This window comes from Mauremys reevesii, linkage group 10, assembly GCF_016161935.1.
Source record: "Mauremys reevesii isolate NIE-2019 linkage group 10, ASM1616193v1, whole genome shotgun sequence".
Taxonomy (NCBI): domain Eukaryota; kingdom Metazoa; phylum Chordata; order Testudines; family Geoemydidae; genus Mauremys; species Mauremys reevesii.
The window spans coordinates 2,108,409-2,125,108 of NC_052632.1; the positions used below are offsets into that span (position 1 = coordinate 2,108,409).

Here is a 16,700-nt window from a genome sequence, read left to right on the forward strand (position 1 = left end):
GTACCTTAATAGGATAAATATATATACACCATTCGGAAACATTAACTCAGTTCATATTTTGATTTCTTAACTCTTGTTCCGTTTTTGAAACAGGTTACATAACTTGTTAAAGGAAATCTCATAAAATGTACTATAACTACAAGTTCTATGTTTATATAACTAATGTTTCTTGTAATTAAATATTCTTTCTGGTATCTGAATTTTACAGGTATTTGGATAAACATATACATGCACATTTGCCTGTTATAGTAGAACTTTGCTCATTCAGACCCCCAAAATGTCAGTCTTATGTCCAAATAAAGCTTATGCCCAAATAAATTTGTTAGTCTTTAAGGTGCCACCGGACTCCTCATAGTCTTTCTCTCTTTCTCATCAGAATTTTATTAGAAGATTGCTGTAGAGCTGTCATATTATTAAGGGTTGTTATTACACTAAATATACTGCAATAGTTTTGCTAGGACTTTATGAAGCATAAATAAAATGTGTTCATTTATTTTAACAACTGTATTTAACTTTTGGGATATATTAAACCATGCTTTATTTTATTGTTCATTCACTTAATACCTAATTGTAATATTCAGTAGTTGATAGGTGTCAGTCAAAAATAGCAAAAAGTCCTGTGGCACCTTATAGACTAACAGACGTATTGGAGCATTAGCTTTCGTGGGTGAATACCCACTTCGTCAGATGCATGTGAATTAGTCAAAAATTTGAATTAGTGAGGTTCTCTTGTGTTCTTGTGCTGTTTGTTTATTTATTTATTTATTTATTGGACTGGATTAAAAAAAAACTACTTGAGTATAATTTTTTATAATATAATCAGGAAATAATGAATGTTTGAATGATCTGATGAAAACTATTCCTAAAGTATAAGAGCTAGAGTTCATGGAATATGTCATTGGAAGTTTCACTTTCTTTAGATTGATCAGTTTATGTACTTATGACCTCCCATCACCTTAGTGTGATTGTCTCATAAACACTAGTGAATTTATTTTTGTAACACCCCTGTGAGGAAGACTAATATTTATCTCCCTTTTCAAAAAGGAGAGCTGAGAAACAGAAAAATGGTGATGTACTGATGATCACAGAGGAAGTCTGTGACAGAATTGACCCCAGATCAATTCGGGAGGGGGGATGACCTGGCTGGGCCCTGGCCGGAACAGTCCAGCCCGGCCCCAGGCATGGCTGGGGCGCCCCTTCCCTGGACTGAACCCAGCCCCGGCCCGGACCTGCTGGGGAAGGGGCGCCTATCCTGCATCCCCAGCCCCGGAGCTGCCGCGGCACTGAGAGGCAACTCTCTCCCCCAGCCCAGGTGCTGCTGCGGGGGCAGAGAGCTGGGAGGAGTCCTCTCTCTCCGCCATATCTCTGAAGCACCCTCCTGCACCCCAAACCCCTCACCCCCAGCCCGCATCCCCAGCTGGAGCCCTCACACCCCTGCACCCCAACCCTCTGCCCCAGCCCTGAGCTTCCTCCCACACTCCAAACCCCTCGGCCCCTCCCCAAGCACATGAATTTTGTTATGTGCACCAATATAGAGGTGATGTGTCACACATCACCTCCATATTGGTGCACATAACAAAAATCATTCCGCACATGGGTGGGAAAAATTAGAGGGAACACTGGCTGTGAGTGAATGGAACATGCACAATGCAGACAGAGCCTTTAGAAAATTTACTCTAACAAATCTCTGCTGAGCATTTGTAAACTGCACTTTTTCAGAGGCTTGTAACTTGGGCAAATTTTCATCAGGATGGCAAAAGATATATTCCTGAGAGCAGGGCGCAACCCATCTGCCAAATTTCAAGTCTCTGTTAAAAAGCATGGAGGCACTGTAGCTTGTCATTGAAACAATTGTCATATTTTTTTTTTAACGTGACAAAACAGCATATTTTCCCCTAACCTCATTTTTTGACACAGCAAAACCATTTTAGTTGAAACTTTTCCAAAAAATTCAGCCTGAGGCAGACAGGGGGCATGGAAGATTTCAGCCAAAACAGTTTAAGTTTGGCAAAGTTATAAACAACTGAAAACAGGGACATATAATGGAAAATATTGGACAACATTGACTATAGGTGTCACTACTTCTCATGCTGTTGGTTATAGGCAATGGTTTAGTTTATGATGTAAGCCTTTAAAGCCCCTTTTAACCCACAATGAGTAAATAAAAACAAAATCATCATGAACTTATATATTTTTAATATTAAATTATATAATATAGATGTTAAAGTATCTTTGGCCCAAACTACCAGTAAATATTTGTCAATTTCTTCCATTTTATAGAATACAGTTCCTTTAGATTTGTATATAAGCACATAACTAGGGTTCTAGGTGGCTGTCAGGACGGCTACCTCCAATGCACTCCCTAATGATTTCAGGGTAGCCCTGCAAGCAGCTCTTGCTTCGTTTTCCCTCTTCTGGTGTCACTGCTTTTCAGGGGCTGATCTCCTGTCCACATTTTCCCACCATATGTGATAAAGAGGGATTTTACTTGGGTTGCCCTTCTGTGTCAGGCTGTGTTATGCCCAGTGTGCCTGCCTCAGTTTCCCCTTCAGTGGTTCCCAGTAACTCCATACAGCTTAGTATATAAATTGGCCTTTGCAGGGTTAATTTATTACAAAAGTCCCACAACCATAGCCCAGAACCCCCAGCACAATCCAAAAGTACATCACTTTCAACAGTTCCCAGCCATTCATCAGCAATTCAAGTACAACTCCAGCATCTTTCACAACAGTCTGCAGCTCTCTTGTACAGCTTGAGCATCCCTCGCCAAGCTCCACCTTTCAGGGACCACGTTACCCATGCTGAGATACAATTCCAGCTTTTGTCTGGAGACATCAGTGGGCTCACCTCTCCTTCATTCCCTGGCCTGCAACCCTCTTTGGCCCTTTGGCTTCAGCTCTCTGTCAGGCATCTCCATCTGCTGTTCTCAGCCTTCAACTCTCTCTACCCCTTTCTGGCCATGGCTCTCTAGCCTGGGGAAGTTTGTAGGTAATTCCCCCTCCCCCATTCAGCTGTCTTGCCTTCTGCTTTCACTAGCCTGATTTGACTCAACTACTCAACTAGGCCATCTCACTAACCCTTCCTTCAGGGGCGTCCTCCTTCCTGAAGCTGTCAACCCAGCTCTGCTCTTCCTCTAAGCTCTCTCTGGACTCAGGGTTCTGAACACCATTTTGGCTTTGGTCTGTCTTTTATTTATAACAACTCCTGAGGCAGCCCCACCCTTCTCATTTTTTCAAACGAGGACACACTTGGACTGAAACAGGAGAACTGGGCCTGATTTCATTCAAGGGGTGAACTACCCTGTTAAAGTGCCCCTGCTATAGATTACACAACAAATGAATTTAGCAGCCTCAGATCATGAAGAAGAAAAGATAGGACACAAATTATATTAGTAAATGCTGTTATTTTGAACCTGTAAAAGGTTTTAAATGTAAAAATTTTAAAATAATTTCATGTTCTTTTTCAAGTGATTGTTCCTATTATATTCCACTGTGGGTTATGCATGTGCGGCATCAGCCTGGAGCCAGAAATTTTGAAAGTAGTGATGGTTGGTCCACATGTGAGCCTGGCTCATCTCGTGCCTCCGATGGAGGGGTAAAGGGAAAGGCAGACCGTTCGCTTCTCCAGTTCCTTCTCGTCGCACATGGTCCAGGTCAGAACCCTTAGTGTCCGCATCAACTTCACCTACAAACAATAAAGAACTTTATAAAATAGTAAATAGTTATCAGTCTTAATAATTTATAGTTTTAGCTGTTTTAACAGTAGTTTTAGCATTAGATTAGACTTCATCAGGGTAACCCTAAATTCTGTCACCACAGGGGTGTACGTGCTCATGGACAGATTTCAGACCACGAACAGTATCATAGCTCACATCACACACAACCCTCAGGTACTCGTCAAAACACGTCTGTCCCTACTAGGTCACGTGGCCTGTGTACTTATATCACCCTGTTCTCAAGTCTCCACTGTTGTTGCCTTCAGACTTGGCTATAGTTAGTATACTCCCCAAGCCATCATTCCATGAACCCCCTGGTGACAGTTCCAGCTAAGGTGCTGTCCTCCCTGTTATGGTGGACAAATTCCTCATCAGGTATGTGTGGGGGTCCCCTTTCTCTCCAGACAGGATCATGGTTACAGACACATCCCAACTAGGTTGGGGAGAGCACAGGAACAACTGCAGAACACAAGGGGCTTGGACATCTTGAGAGGCCAGGATGCACATCAATATCCTGGAACTACGGACAGTATGGAAGATGTGCAAGTCTTTTTTTCCATCCGCGCTCGCCATGTCCTTATGTCAGGCAACATTACAATTGTCTTCTCCATCAACAAGCAAGGGGAAGCGAGGTCTGCCTCCCTGGGTGCAGAGCAGTCAGCCCCTGGAACTGGTGCTTCAGCACCCTATGAGCAGCCTACCTTCCGGGAAAGCAGAATATGCTTGCAGACTCCTTCAGCAGACATTTTGCACTTGACCATGAGTGGGAGCTTCATGATGCAGTACTCCGCCACATTTTTACTCTATGGGGAACCCCAGCCAGGGGTCTATTTGCTTCTCAAACAAACAGCAAATGCACCACATATTGCTTCAGAGGAGCCCTAGATCATCACTGCCAAGACGACGCTCTACTTTTTACTTGGTCAGATCATTTCAACTATGCGTTCCCACTGCTACCGCCCCTGCCATGAGTCGTATGCAAGATCCAGCAGGACAGAGAGTGGATCATCCTGACCACCCCCTTCTGGCTCACAGTTCTGATTTCTCAACCTCCTAGCATGTCATCCTGCTAACCAATCATCCTTCCAAAGTTCCCCGAGCTACTTACCCAGTGGAACAGCAAGATCAAACTCCCCAATCTATGGCAGCTCCACCTCAGGGTCTGACATTTGGATGGGGAGGATCCTTAGAATGTTCTTGCTCTTCAGCTGTATGAGACATTCTCTCCAATAGTAGAAAGGAGTCTTCTAGAAAACGTTACCTAGCTAAATGGAAATGCTTTTCGTCTTGGACATAACAGAGAGGCCTTCTACCAGAAACTATGGATATTCCTCTCATCTTAGATTATATCCTATGCATGAAAACATCAGGTTTATCCATCAGCACTTACTAATCCAGTTGGCAGTGATCATGCATGCCATCCACCTTCTCAAGGCTACTCAGTTTTTGCATACCCATTGACCATAAGATTCTGGAAAGGTTTAATAATAACCTTCCCACCTGTTCAGAAGTGCCCCAGGGGGATCTGAATCTCATTCTCTCAGTGCTAACAAGGCTCCCCTTTGAGCCTTTAGCTAATTGGGGGAGAGGGATAGCTCAATGGTTTGAGCATTGGCTTGCTAAACCCAGGGTTGTGAGTTCAGTCCTTAAGGGGGCCACTTAGGGATCTGGGGCAAAATCAGTACTTGGTCCTGCTAGTGAAGGCAGGGGGCTGGACTCAATGACTTTTAGAGTCCTTTCTAGTTCTATGAGATAGGTATATCTCCATATATTTATTTATTTACTTGTTCCATGTCCCTCCTTTCCATCAGTCATCTTTCTCATAGCTGTCACATCAGCAAGAAGGTTGGTGAACTTGGAGCAATGATGGCAGAACCTCCATACACAGTATCCCAGAAGGATAAGGTTTCTTTACATCTACACCCCAAATTAATCCCTAACATAGTTTTGGAATTTCACCTTAACCAATCCACTCACTTACCTGTGTTCTTCCTGAAACCACATTCTTCTGCAGAAGAATGAAGACTCCACTCCTTTGATGTTCGATGAACATTGTTTTTTTACCTGCAGAGAACACAGCCAATCAGGAAATCCCTGAGACTGTTTGTTGCTGTAGCAGAAGGAGTCAGAGCATGCCATCTTCATCCAGAGAATCTCCAAATGGATATCTGGCTGCATTCTACTCCTGCTATCCGCTCTCAAAAATCCTCCTGGATGTTTGTAAAGTGGCCTCATGGAGTTCCATTCACACATTTGCAAAGGAATATGCCCTGTTGCAGGACTCTTTTGTTGATGCCTCCTTTGGGATGCTGGAAATTGTCCTCGCACCCTCCTCCTATTTAGGTACTGCTTGTCAATCACCCACAATGGAATACAATAGGGACCATCACTCAAAGAGGAGGAGGAGGTTACTTACCTGTAACTGGAGGTTCTTTTGACATGTGTATCTGTATTCCACTACCTACCCTCTTTCCCCTCTGCTTTGGATCTTATCTGATTCACGGTAGAGAAGGAACTGGAAAAGCGATTGGTTCGCCCTGCCCTTTATCCCCTCAGTCAGAGGCATGAGCTGAGTCAGGGCCTGTAGGCAGATCAAAGTACGCTACTTTTGAATTCCCCAGCTCTGGCCTCATGGTGCTCATGAGTAACCCACAGTGGAGTATAGATAGGGACCACATGTCTTGAAGACCCTCCAGTTACAGATAAATAACCTCCTCTTTTGGTGAATGGGTGGGAAGAGATAAAGTGGATTAAAGTCTTATAGAATGTTTTCATTATTTCTTTGCCTCAACCTTTCTGTATACATTGTTTTACAACTAAATGTGATTTTATTGTAAATATTAATATGAGGACACATAAACCTAGACCCTGAGTTGTAATGCTTCTATTTCTTGATACACACGAGATTATAAATGGTCAACTTTTATACATTTGTGTTAGCGTTTCTGTGGGCCTTCATTAAATTCTGGAGAACACTAAGTATTTATTCCAATCTTTGAAAAATCTTAATTCCATTTACTCTTTGATATAATAGTTGGCAAATTTGGTGCTGGTTAAAAGCTCCAGATTGACATCTGTGGAAAATGAAGCCCAATGTTTGTCAACAGTTATAGAAAGTACAACATAACTAGCAGCAGCACGAATCATTCTAATGCAGTTCAACCTTGTTCTATTGAAAGGCCGTGCCAATTCATCACTTTGCTCTCTGTTGAGTCTACTAAAAAGCATGTAGGTAATGATACTGTTACACGATCATCTCTCTACTAGGAATGGAAATGAGACTACCCAATTGCCAGCATTTTTTTTGTAACTTTGGTAACTGTTTACTTGGGTTGGATTTGAAGTGGCCTAAGGGTGAAAAGCTCAGAATCATATCACTGTGACCATGAACCATCCACTTCCCTACTGGTATCTTTTCCTAAATCCTCAGAGCAGTTGTTGTTTTGCAGTACCTAAACATCTACATATTACAGGTAATTTCATCTGTCTGCTCAGCAGTTGGGAGTTAGATGAGCACTAAATAAATTTCTGAAAAAAAAACAACCACCAAGTGATGGGTATTTTATAACTAAGTCCTATGTCATAAATATGTTTAGGACATAAATATCAGTCTCTTATGATAACTCCAGGTATGGTAGTCCAGAAGATCAGCTTTCTATTCGTTTGGCAAATTGTGATAGCCTGATACACATCTAATGCACAGTCTCTACTATGATTTATACTTCGGTGCAAAGCGTGACACCAAGTTAGCTCTGTTTCCCGAAAATGCAGTATTATTTAAATTAAGGGAGAAACATATTGAGTGAAAAACTAAGCACAGTGCATGAGACTAATGTTTATAAATATATAACTGTGGTGGATTCATACTTTCAGGCTTAATACAGTACCTCAGTAACCTAGTATTCTTGTTTTTCCTTTTATAGTTTTACATGTGGAACACATAAAAAATGAGGCTGAGAACGCGGAAAGCTTCTCAGCAGTCAAATCAAATTCACACCCAGCGTGCTTTGAGGGCAAAGAGGAAACATTCAGAGGTAGAAGAGAGCTTACCTGTCGGAGGAGGAAAACCACAGAAGAATGAAACCGGTCTGTTGTCATCAATCAAAAAATTTATTAAAGGAAGCACGCCCAAGGTATGAGCTCAGTGTTTTGTTGCTTTTTAAAAATTTTTTGAGTCATATTCTTTTTTTCTAAAATTTGAACAAAGTACTGTGTTAAGAAGAATAAGAATTTGTAAAAGGCATGTTCTATGGAGGTAGAACAGCTTTATAAACAATATAATACAAAAATTGCCCCATAATAGTTGTGTGTGAATGCAGATATAGAAGTTAAATTGTAATGTTGCTGACACTGTCCGACTATAAAACAATTAGACGTTTATGATAGTGCCATAAGTTTGAGAACTTAGTATCAGATGTTCCATTGGCGAAATAAGAAAAGTTGCCTTATAAATACAAGAGGCCAAATTCAGCTATAAGGTAATCAGGTATAATTTCCGTGTGCTTCAGTGAATTTTGTACCTACTTATTGCACCTTAGACATGACGTTTCAGGGCTAAATTACTGAATCTCTTCAAACTCTATCTAGGCACAGATCTGAAGCACGCAGATTTTCATATTAAAACTTGCTCAGTGCAAATTCTTAGGGGAAGATTATATACCGTACATTACTTTTATTGAGTGAGTGCCACTTTGAAATAGTTTTCAAAATTGTTTTTTTTTTTAAAAGATGGTCTGATTTTATAAAACATTTCTTCAGTCAGTGTTATCAGTCATAATTTCTTATATTGCCATTTTAATACTGTAGATAGTAAAAGAAGAACAAGATCCAGGATGCCAGAAGCATACAAAAATGTTTCAGATAAATACATGGCAGATAAATGAAGTTTAGATCAGAAAATGGTTTTTTAGTGTTAAAGTGAAGTGTTAAAAATGGCAGCTTTATAATTCTGCATTATAGTTAAAATACTATGTAAAGATGCAGTGAAGTTAAAAAAATTCTAATCAAATTATCTCAGAAATCTGGGTGACTAGGCAACAAAATGGCAGATGAAATTCAGTGTTGATAAGTGCAAAGTAATTCACATTAGAAAACATAATCCCAACTATACATATAAAATGTTTGATTCTAAATTAGCTGTTAACACTTGAGAAACAGATCTGGGCGTCATCGTGGATAGTTCTCTGAAAGCATCTGCTCATCTACAGCAGCAGTCAAAAAAGAGTGTTAGGAACCATTAGAAAAGAGAGAGATAGTAAGACAGAAAATATCGTAATGCTACTATATAAATCCATGGTACCCCTACACCTTGTGTACTGCATGCAGTTCTGGTTGCTCCATCTCAGAAAAGATACATTAGAAATGGAAAAGGCACAGGAAGGGCATAAAAATGAGTAGGGGTATGGAACAGCTTCCATATGAGGCGAGATTAAAAAACCTGGGACCGTTTTAGGAAAGAGATGGCTAAGTATGGATATGTTAGAGGTCTCTAAAATGAATAGTGTGGAGAAAATGAATAAGGAAGTGTTGTTTACCCTTTCACATAACACAATAACCAGGGGTCACCCAATGAAATTAATCAGCAGCAGGTTTAAAACAAACATAAGGAAATACTTCTTCATACAATGCACAGACAAACTGGAACTTTTTTCCATGTGATGTTGTGAAGGCCAAAAGTATAACTGGGTTCAAAAAAAAATTACATAAATTCCTGGAGGATAGAATCATAGAGTATCAGGGTTGGAAGGAACCTCAGAAGGTCATCTAGTCCAACCCCCTGCTCAAAGCAGGACTAATCCTCAACTATTGTTTTTGCCCCAGATCCTTAAATGGTCCTCTCAAGGATTGAGCTCACAACCCTGGGTTTTGCAGGCCAATGCTCAAACCACTGAGCTATTCCATCAATGACTATTAGTTATGGTCTGGGTGTCCCTAAATCTCTGACTGCCAGAAGCTGGGACTAGCCCACAGGAGATAGATCACTTGAAATGGTTCAGTTCTTTCAATTCCCTATGAAGCATCTGGCACTGGCCAGGATACTGGGCTAATTGGACCATTGGTTTCACCCAGTATAGCTATTCTTATGTTCTTAGATACCACACAACTCAATGTGTCCTAGGAATTTGTTTAGCACCCATTGTAGCAGGATATAGGCACTGACTTAAAGGAACTGTAAAAATTATCTATATGTTAACATTTTTCTTTACCTGTGGAAAATTGTGTATTGTTAAAACTATTTAAATTTTGCATATCACTAAACTCAGGCAATAAATTGATTTCACTTTTTGACTCCTATACTCTAGCATAGGGATCTCAAACTCAAATCACCATGAGGGCCGCATTACTGAAACCTTTTCATACAAATATACAAAAGCGCCCCCTGCCCCTGGCCTTGCTCCCACTCCACCCCTTCCATGAGGCCCCGCCGCTGCCTTGCCTCTTCCCACCTCATTCCCCGCCCCCATTCCAATCCCTTCCCCAAAGTCCTCACCCCAGCTCCACCCCCTCCCTGCCCCTATTCCAACCCCATCCCTGGCCCGCTTCTTCTCCGCCTCCTCCCCAGGGCACGCTGCCTCCCCACTCCTCCCCTCTCCCTCCTGGAAAATCCTAAGCGCTGCCAAACAGCGGTTTGACAGCAGGAAGCACTGGGAGGTAGGCGGAGGAGCAGGGACGGGCACGCTGGCAGGGAGGCGGGGGAGGGGGAGCTTGGCTGCCAGTGGAGTCGGCATCTGTGGCGGGCCGCAGGAAATAACTCCGCAGGCCACGTGTTTGAGACCCCTGCTCTATCACAAAGCAAAATACTTTAGGTTGCAAACACTTCAGGAAAATGGTTAAGTCCAAACAAAAACAGTTTTCATTGGAATTAAAAAAATAAATGGGAAGATTTCTGATGATTTAGGTTTTGTAAAATCCCCCCATCCCTTTTTTAATCTTAAATGTTCATCCTAAATTTTATCTTTACAGCTTCCCTTTAAATATAAAATTCCATGTTTTTCATATATATTGTCTTTCTTGTCCAGAACAGCACTTGTAGTGGTCCCAGTGGCATTAACATTGCATGGTATTGAGTTATATTGCTGGGCTGTACTGCAGAGCTCTCATGACAGCACAAAGTAGTCTTGTGGTTACCATGGTAGCATCAGAACTCTTTCAGGTGGTATGTGTGTTATGTTATACAATAGTTCCGTTACTTGTATATTATAATATAAATTAAGAGATAGATAGGTAGATTGCATGGATCTGTGGCAGTAAATGTATAGCAACATATACTTTAAAATATACTAATTCTGACATCAGAGTCATAGTCCATCACTCTGACATCACAGTGATGGCTTGTGGGGATGGGTCTTTAACCCCCCCCCAAAAAGTTCAAGCTATTTACTTACATAAAAGTAACTAAAATATGGTCAATAAAATTCGGATGACATTGGACCTTATCTTATAAGCTACATAATGCTCTCAAGTCCCATTTAAGTCAGTAGAGTTAGTATGACTGTTTTAAAGTTAATATCAGAGTTACAGCCCACCAGTCTGATATCATAGAGAAACTAATACAGATAAGGATGTTGTTTAGATCAGGACTGATCCCTGGTTAATAAGCATTTTTAACACTTTGTAAGCAGTTTAATATAGTTGTTTTTTTTTTAACGATATACACATCCAGTGATATTTTAAAAAAAGTTTTAAAACTTGAAACATTACAAGACATTGACTGAAGTATGTTATACCAAACTTATTTAATTTGTGGGTTCTGGTAACATCATAAATTACACTATCTTTGCTTTTCTGACTTGCAGTGCATCCTCTCCTTTGGAATCATTGTAACCCATTCATTAACTTGCATTTTTATTCCATGGTTTCTGAAAAATCTAAAAAACAGACATCCTGTTGATATCAGTGTGACATTGCTATATTAGTTTCAGTATGATGCAATTAGTAATACTAATTGGATATATTTGGCGTATTGATTGTAAACAGAAATCTTTACTGTAGAAATTTGCTAATATAAAGCACATAGAACAATGACATAATATTGTGCAATTTTATTTTTGAGTGCTGTTGACAGACACTTAACTCCACTTTTATTGATTGTGATTTTGCCAGAACCCTTCTTGTTCGTTGGCTTTTCTTTCCTTATTATATTTATTTGTATTGCTGCTTTTAGTCTTTGGGTATTTTATTTTAATTCTTCATCAAATAAATATCTTTTAGAACTGGTGGAGTTGTCTTTTGGCTTTTCTTACAAGAAAAGGAAAGATGTCTCTACAGTTTGGGTTTTAACTTTTTAGTGGATGTAATGCTCCTGAGAGGTGCAAGATTGACAGTCCTGGAGACTGAAATCCTTTTTTTACAGAACAGTTACAGCAAGGGCAGCAGCAGTGGTAGCTTCCCCACACCACCATGATCTATTCTTTTGGAGGGATTACCTCTAGGATGAAGGGGTTCTTTGCCTCTCGGCTGAGTCTATCAACAGGAATTCCAGTAGGTGCCAGTCATGATAGTGGTTTTTGTGATGATTCTTTATCTGTCCACAAGGAACTGGAATGAGAACACCAGTGCTTTTCGGTTAGAACCGAACAGCCTTCAGGTGATAATGGCTTTCTGTCATTCTTACCTGAGCTAAATTTGAACTAGTGACCTAGAAGGTAAAAAACCTTAGTTTCCTTTTTCCAGTCCACTGAGCCATCTAGTTTCTCAATCTCTGCAGTTATATTTCTCAAAGATTTAGAGTTTGCCTGTACGTATACAGTACTGTCCATTGGAGAAAGCAAGAGATCACAGGAACTCCCAGTTATTTTCAGTGAGAGGCTTGTGGGACCAATGAAGTGCACACATTTTCTTTCTATGTTGATGTCTGTGTAGTACTCCTGTATTATAAAATAGTCTAAAACCTTTGTTTGGCATATTGAGGCCATTTTAGTTTTGAAATTTGAAATTTCAATTTTTTCTTTGCCAAGTCTGTGTTCTGCAAGTTATGTGTATCCAGAATCATGATATTTGGGGGGGAAAGATGTGTATTTAAAATTTCATTTCAGAAGTGTGTTATAGGCAAGGCCCCGTGTGCTTTGCAGCAAGTTGGACTTCAATTCTAATATGATCTTTAGATTCTGTGGCTCTCTGGAAATTCTGCAGCAGTTCCAGATGCATTTTTTATATTGAGGATTTTAATTAAATACAAAAATGAGTAATATAATGGTATAGTATCCTCTGTGTGTTTGTTTTGATATCAAATTCAGTTTATTTTATATTATCCACACAATTTCAGTTTTCAGTATGTTGCAGATTGTCATCTTTAGGTTTCAGATTTAACATTCTATTAAATTCTATTCTACCAAATTCATGGTCCAGTTTGGTATTTCACGGTATTGTAATTGTAGGGGTCCTGACCCAAAAAGGAGTGGGGGGGGGGGTTTGCAGTACTGCCACCTTACTTCTGCACTGCTGCTGGTATGGTATGGTATTGCCACATTACTTCTGCGCTGCTGTCTGCAGAGCTTGGCCACCAGTAAGCAGCCGCCCAGCTCTGAAGGCAGCAGCGCAAGAGTAAGGGTGGCATGATATGGTAGTGCCAGCCTTACTTCTGCACTGCTGCTGCCAGGGTGCTATCTTCAGAGCTCGGTGCCCGGCCAATAGCCACCGCTCTCCGGCCGTCCAGCTCTGAAAGCAGCACAGAAGTAAGGGTGGCACTACCGCAACCCCTCTAAATAATCCTGTGACCCCCTCTGCAACTCCTTTTGGGTCAGGACCCCCAATTTGAGAAATGCTGGTCTCCCCCATGAAATCTGTATAGTATAGGGTAAAAGCACACAAAAGACCTGATTTCAGGGTGGGGGCGGGGGGCAGATTTCACGGTCTGTCACGTGTTTTTCAGGGCCATGAATTTGGTAGGGCCCTATTATTGGGGCAATTTGAACCTATTGAAAGAACAGGAGGGGAGGAAAAAACACACACACATGACAAAGAAAATGTACAAAAAACTTTGCTTCCATGAAAGCCAAATAATATATGAGTCATAAGAGGCCAAGTCACCTTACCTTAAGGTAACAAAAAACAATGGAATATGACCCTTAACTTTTAACATTTTTTACTCCTATTTTTTGTCATAGGCCCGGACACAGTTAGTTCTGAAATAAACCCTCTACTGTGAATAATTGTACAATTCTTGTATCATGAAGTATAGCAAGATTCTGAATTGTAGCAGACACTATATTTCATAATATTAAGTAAGGATGACCATAAATGAAGGATTTTATATTGGGTTTTGTTATGCACTTTGCTTCCTGTGTATGCTAGGATCCAAAGAAAGCAAGTCACAGTTAATTTTAGTCATCAGATTTCTACATTAATTCAACCAGTACGGCATACCATTTGTTTAATGTCATTACCCTTAATATTTACAGATCTGTTCTGCAGGGGAAAAAAAGTCTGAAGAAAGTTTTTCTACAACAGAAATTGCATATACATCTTTCTTTCCCAGTACTCCACTTTTTACATTAATTTCTGACATTTTGGGGGCGTTTGAAATTCTAGATATGTATATCTCCTCACTACCATGCTGCACATTCCTCACCTGGAAGTGAGCATCAATAAAAGGACCTTTTGTAGAATTTTCTGGTGTATTTAGTGGAAGTAAAGACACTATTCAGTGTGTATTTTTCCTTTTCTGTTTTAAGGAAGAAAGAGAAAATCCTGCAAAGAGAAGTAGAATTGAACGTGATCTAGATAACAACTTGATTTCTTCCACACCGCGAACAGGAGAAAAGCCTAACAAACAGATCTCTCGAGTAAGACGGAAAAGTCAAGTAAATGGAGGTTTGTAAATATTCCATTCCTATATTAATAGGACAGAGTTAGAGGGTTAAGATCTAATACTTATATGGTGACATATTAATACAGGGCTTGACTCTGCCCTGTTGGAGTAAATGCGAATTTTGCCATTAACGTCAGTGGGAGCAGAGTTGGACCCACAGTATCTGAAGTGTTCTTTTCTGGAGAGTAATTGTAAGTATTTGCAGTGGATGAGACTGAGAAACAATCTGATGAATATGTTTTTTCTTTTTAAGAACCATTCAGTTATGGGAAAACCACCACATATCTTGGAACTACTTAGCCATAGTATTTTCCGCTTAGAAAGGCAATAGGAATACTTATTTATGGGAAATTGCTCATCTTCAGTGTTTTACAAACAAGTGAAATGTCATTCCATAGCAGGTGGTTTGCATGAGAATCATTCCACTTTCCAGGTGCTGAAGGCACTTGGTCAAATAAGTGCAAGAAATGGAATTCTTTTCACAAATGCACACATGGGCATATATTATTCTGTGCTTATAGTAATGCCAATTTTAAAATGTAAAATTCACATTCATATTTTAACATCGTTAGCCACCTCTGCTGTTCTAGCTCTAACCCACTCCATAAAGTCAGGCTTCCAACTTTAAACAGGGTTCCCACTGAACTCATAACTTAAAATCTCTCCCCCCGCACCCACCTCCTTTTATTGAAAAGCAAACCCAGAAGTGTCTTGTTCTTTGGATTGCTTAAAACATTTTAAAATCTTTTTAAAGGTTTGTTGAATAGCTTAGTGATCTGGTTGATAGACTTTCTATTTTCAACTTGTGTGTTTATTGAGATAATTACATGACTTGGAATTCTTTGTCAGCTGATCAGACTGCAGCTTTCAAGCTATTTTCTAACTTGCCATGACTTGTCTGGTGCAGTAACAAAGGAATGTTCTATTTTCAGAGAATGTAGGGATTATTCAGTGCAAAATTTTCTTAATGAACTCATTATTTTACATCAATTAAGTACAAGTTCTTATATTTGACAAGAAAAATAGTTGTATAAAGAATAATGTGTTCTTAATTACCTAGTAAAGCAATAATTTCATCATTCGAAACTGGTGATAATGACCTAAACCATGAATCCTATCTTAGACCAGAATAGTCAGTTTGTCACCAGTATCTCAAAATGAAATTACTTTAATGGGCTTTGGATTGAGTTGATAATACATAGGTTGAGGAAAACAGTTTATTTTTGTAGTTGTGTTTCATCGTCCTTGTCCCTGTTCTTTCTTCTTCCCCTTCTCCCCCACTCTTTTTGGTATCTCAGATTCCCTTTGTCCTTCCTTTCTTCCTTCTCTCTCTCAGGACAGCTTGCATCGATGGCTGTGAGGTTGGCTGTGATCTGTTTATCAGCCATTCAGATGCAACATGGATTTACCTGTAGAAGTTTCTTAAAATGTGCTGTTATCTGTCCTTTGGTGAACAGATCAACTAAATGTCTGCTAGGGAATTAGGATTTTTCCCTAACTCTTTCAAAGACTCAGGTGATGGTGTTCTGATATTCAATGGCTGCACAAGAGGTCTTGTTTCCAAACAGAAAGACACACCTAGTTAAATGGAAATGCTTCTCATAGTGGAGTCATGTTCACCACTTGGACTCTTCTGTTCAAAATATAATGGACTACTTACTGTCTTTGAAACACTCAGGATTCTTATTTAGTTCTGTTAGAGTTCATCTAGTTGCTCTATCAGCATATCTCCTGCTAGAGGCAGGTCATTTGATTTTCTCTGATCCAGTGTGTCTAAATTTTTTAATGGCCTGATTCATGCATTTCCACCATTTAAAGAGCTTTTCCCTATCTGGGACTTGAATATAGGACTTGCATCTTTTCTGAACGCATGTCATAATGTTCTTTATATCACTTTTCTGTTAAGACAATGTTTTTGGTAGCCATCACATCAACTCTCACAGTGACTGAAATACAGGCTGTGCTGGCTTGCCCTCCATATGCTGTGTTTCACAAGGACAGGTTTCAGGACAGAGTCACTTTCAAGCTGGATCAGAAATGTTTACCAAATGGGGTTTTGGAATTCCATATGAACCAGTTCATATGCTTACCAATACTTTTTCCTAAACCTCTTGACTTTCTTATGGAGGTTAAACGCCACACACTGGATGTTTCTAGGCTATACCTTTTTATTTA

The 16,700-nt window shown here is 40.0% G+C and overlaps 1 protein-coding gene across 6 annotated transcripts in view; it reads left to right on the forward strand.

Annotated features, from left to right (window-relative positions):
* Positions 1-16,700, forward strand: part of CTDSPL2 (CTD small phosphatase like 2) — a 67,390-nt gene that overhangs the window by 21,600 nt on the left and 29,090 nt on the right. For 2 of the 6 annotated variants that reach the window (XM_039491898.1, XM_039491899.1), the window contains exons 2-3: positions 7,639-7,848; positions 14,389-14,527. In XM_039491898.1, the coding sequence (XP_039347832.1) occupies positions 7,663-7,848; positions 14,389-14,527 (325 nt within the window). In that variant the 5' untranslated portion in view covers positions 7,639-7,662. Of the gene's footprint in view, positions 1-3,560; positions 3,653-7,638; positions 7,849-10,826; positions 10,872-11,168; positions 11,189-11,412; positions 11,432-14,388; positions 14,528-16,700 lie in introns of those variants that run through there. The other 4 variants (XM_039491900.1, XM_039491901.1, XM_039491902.1 and 1 more) reach the window with 4 other exon arrangements.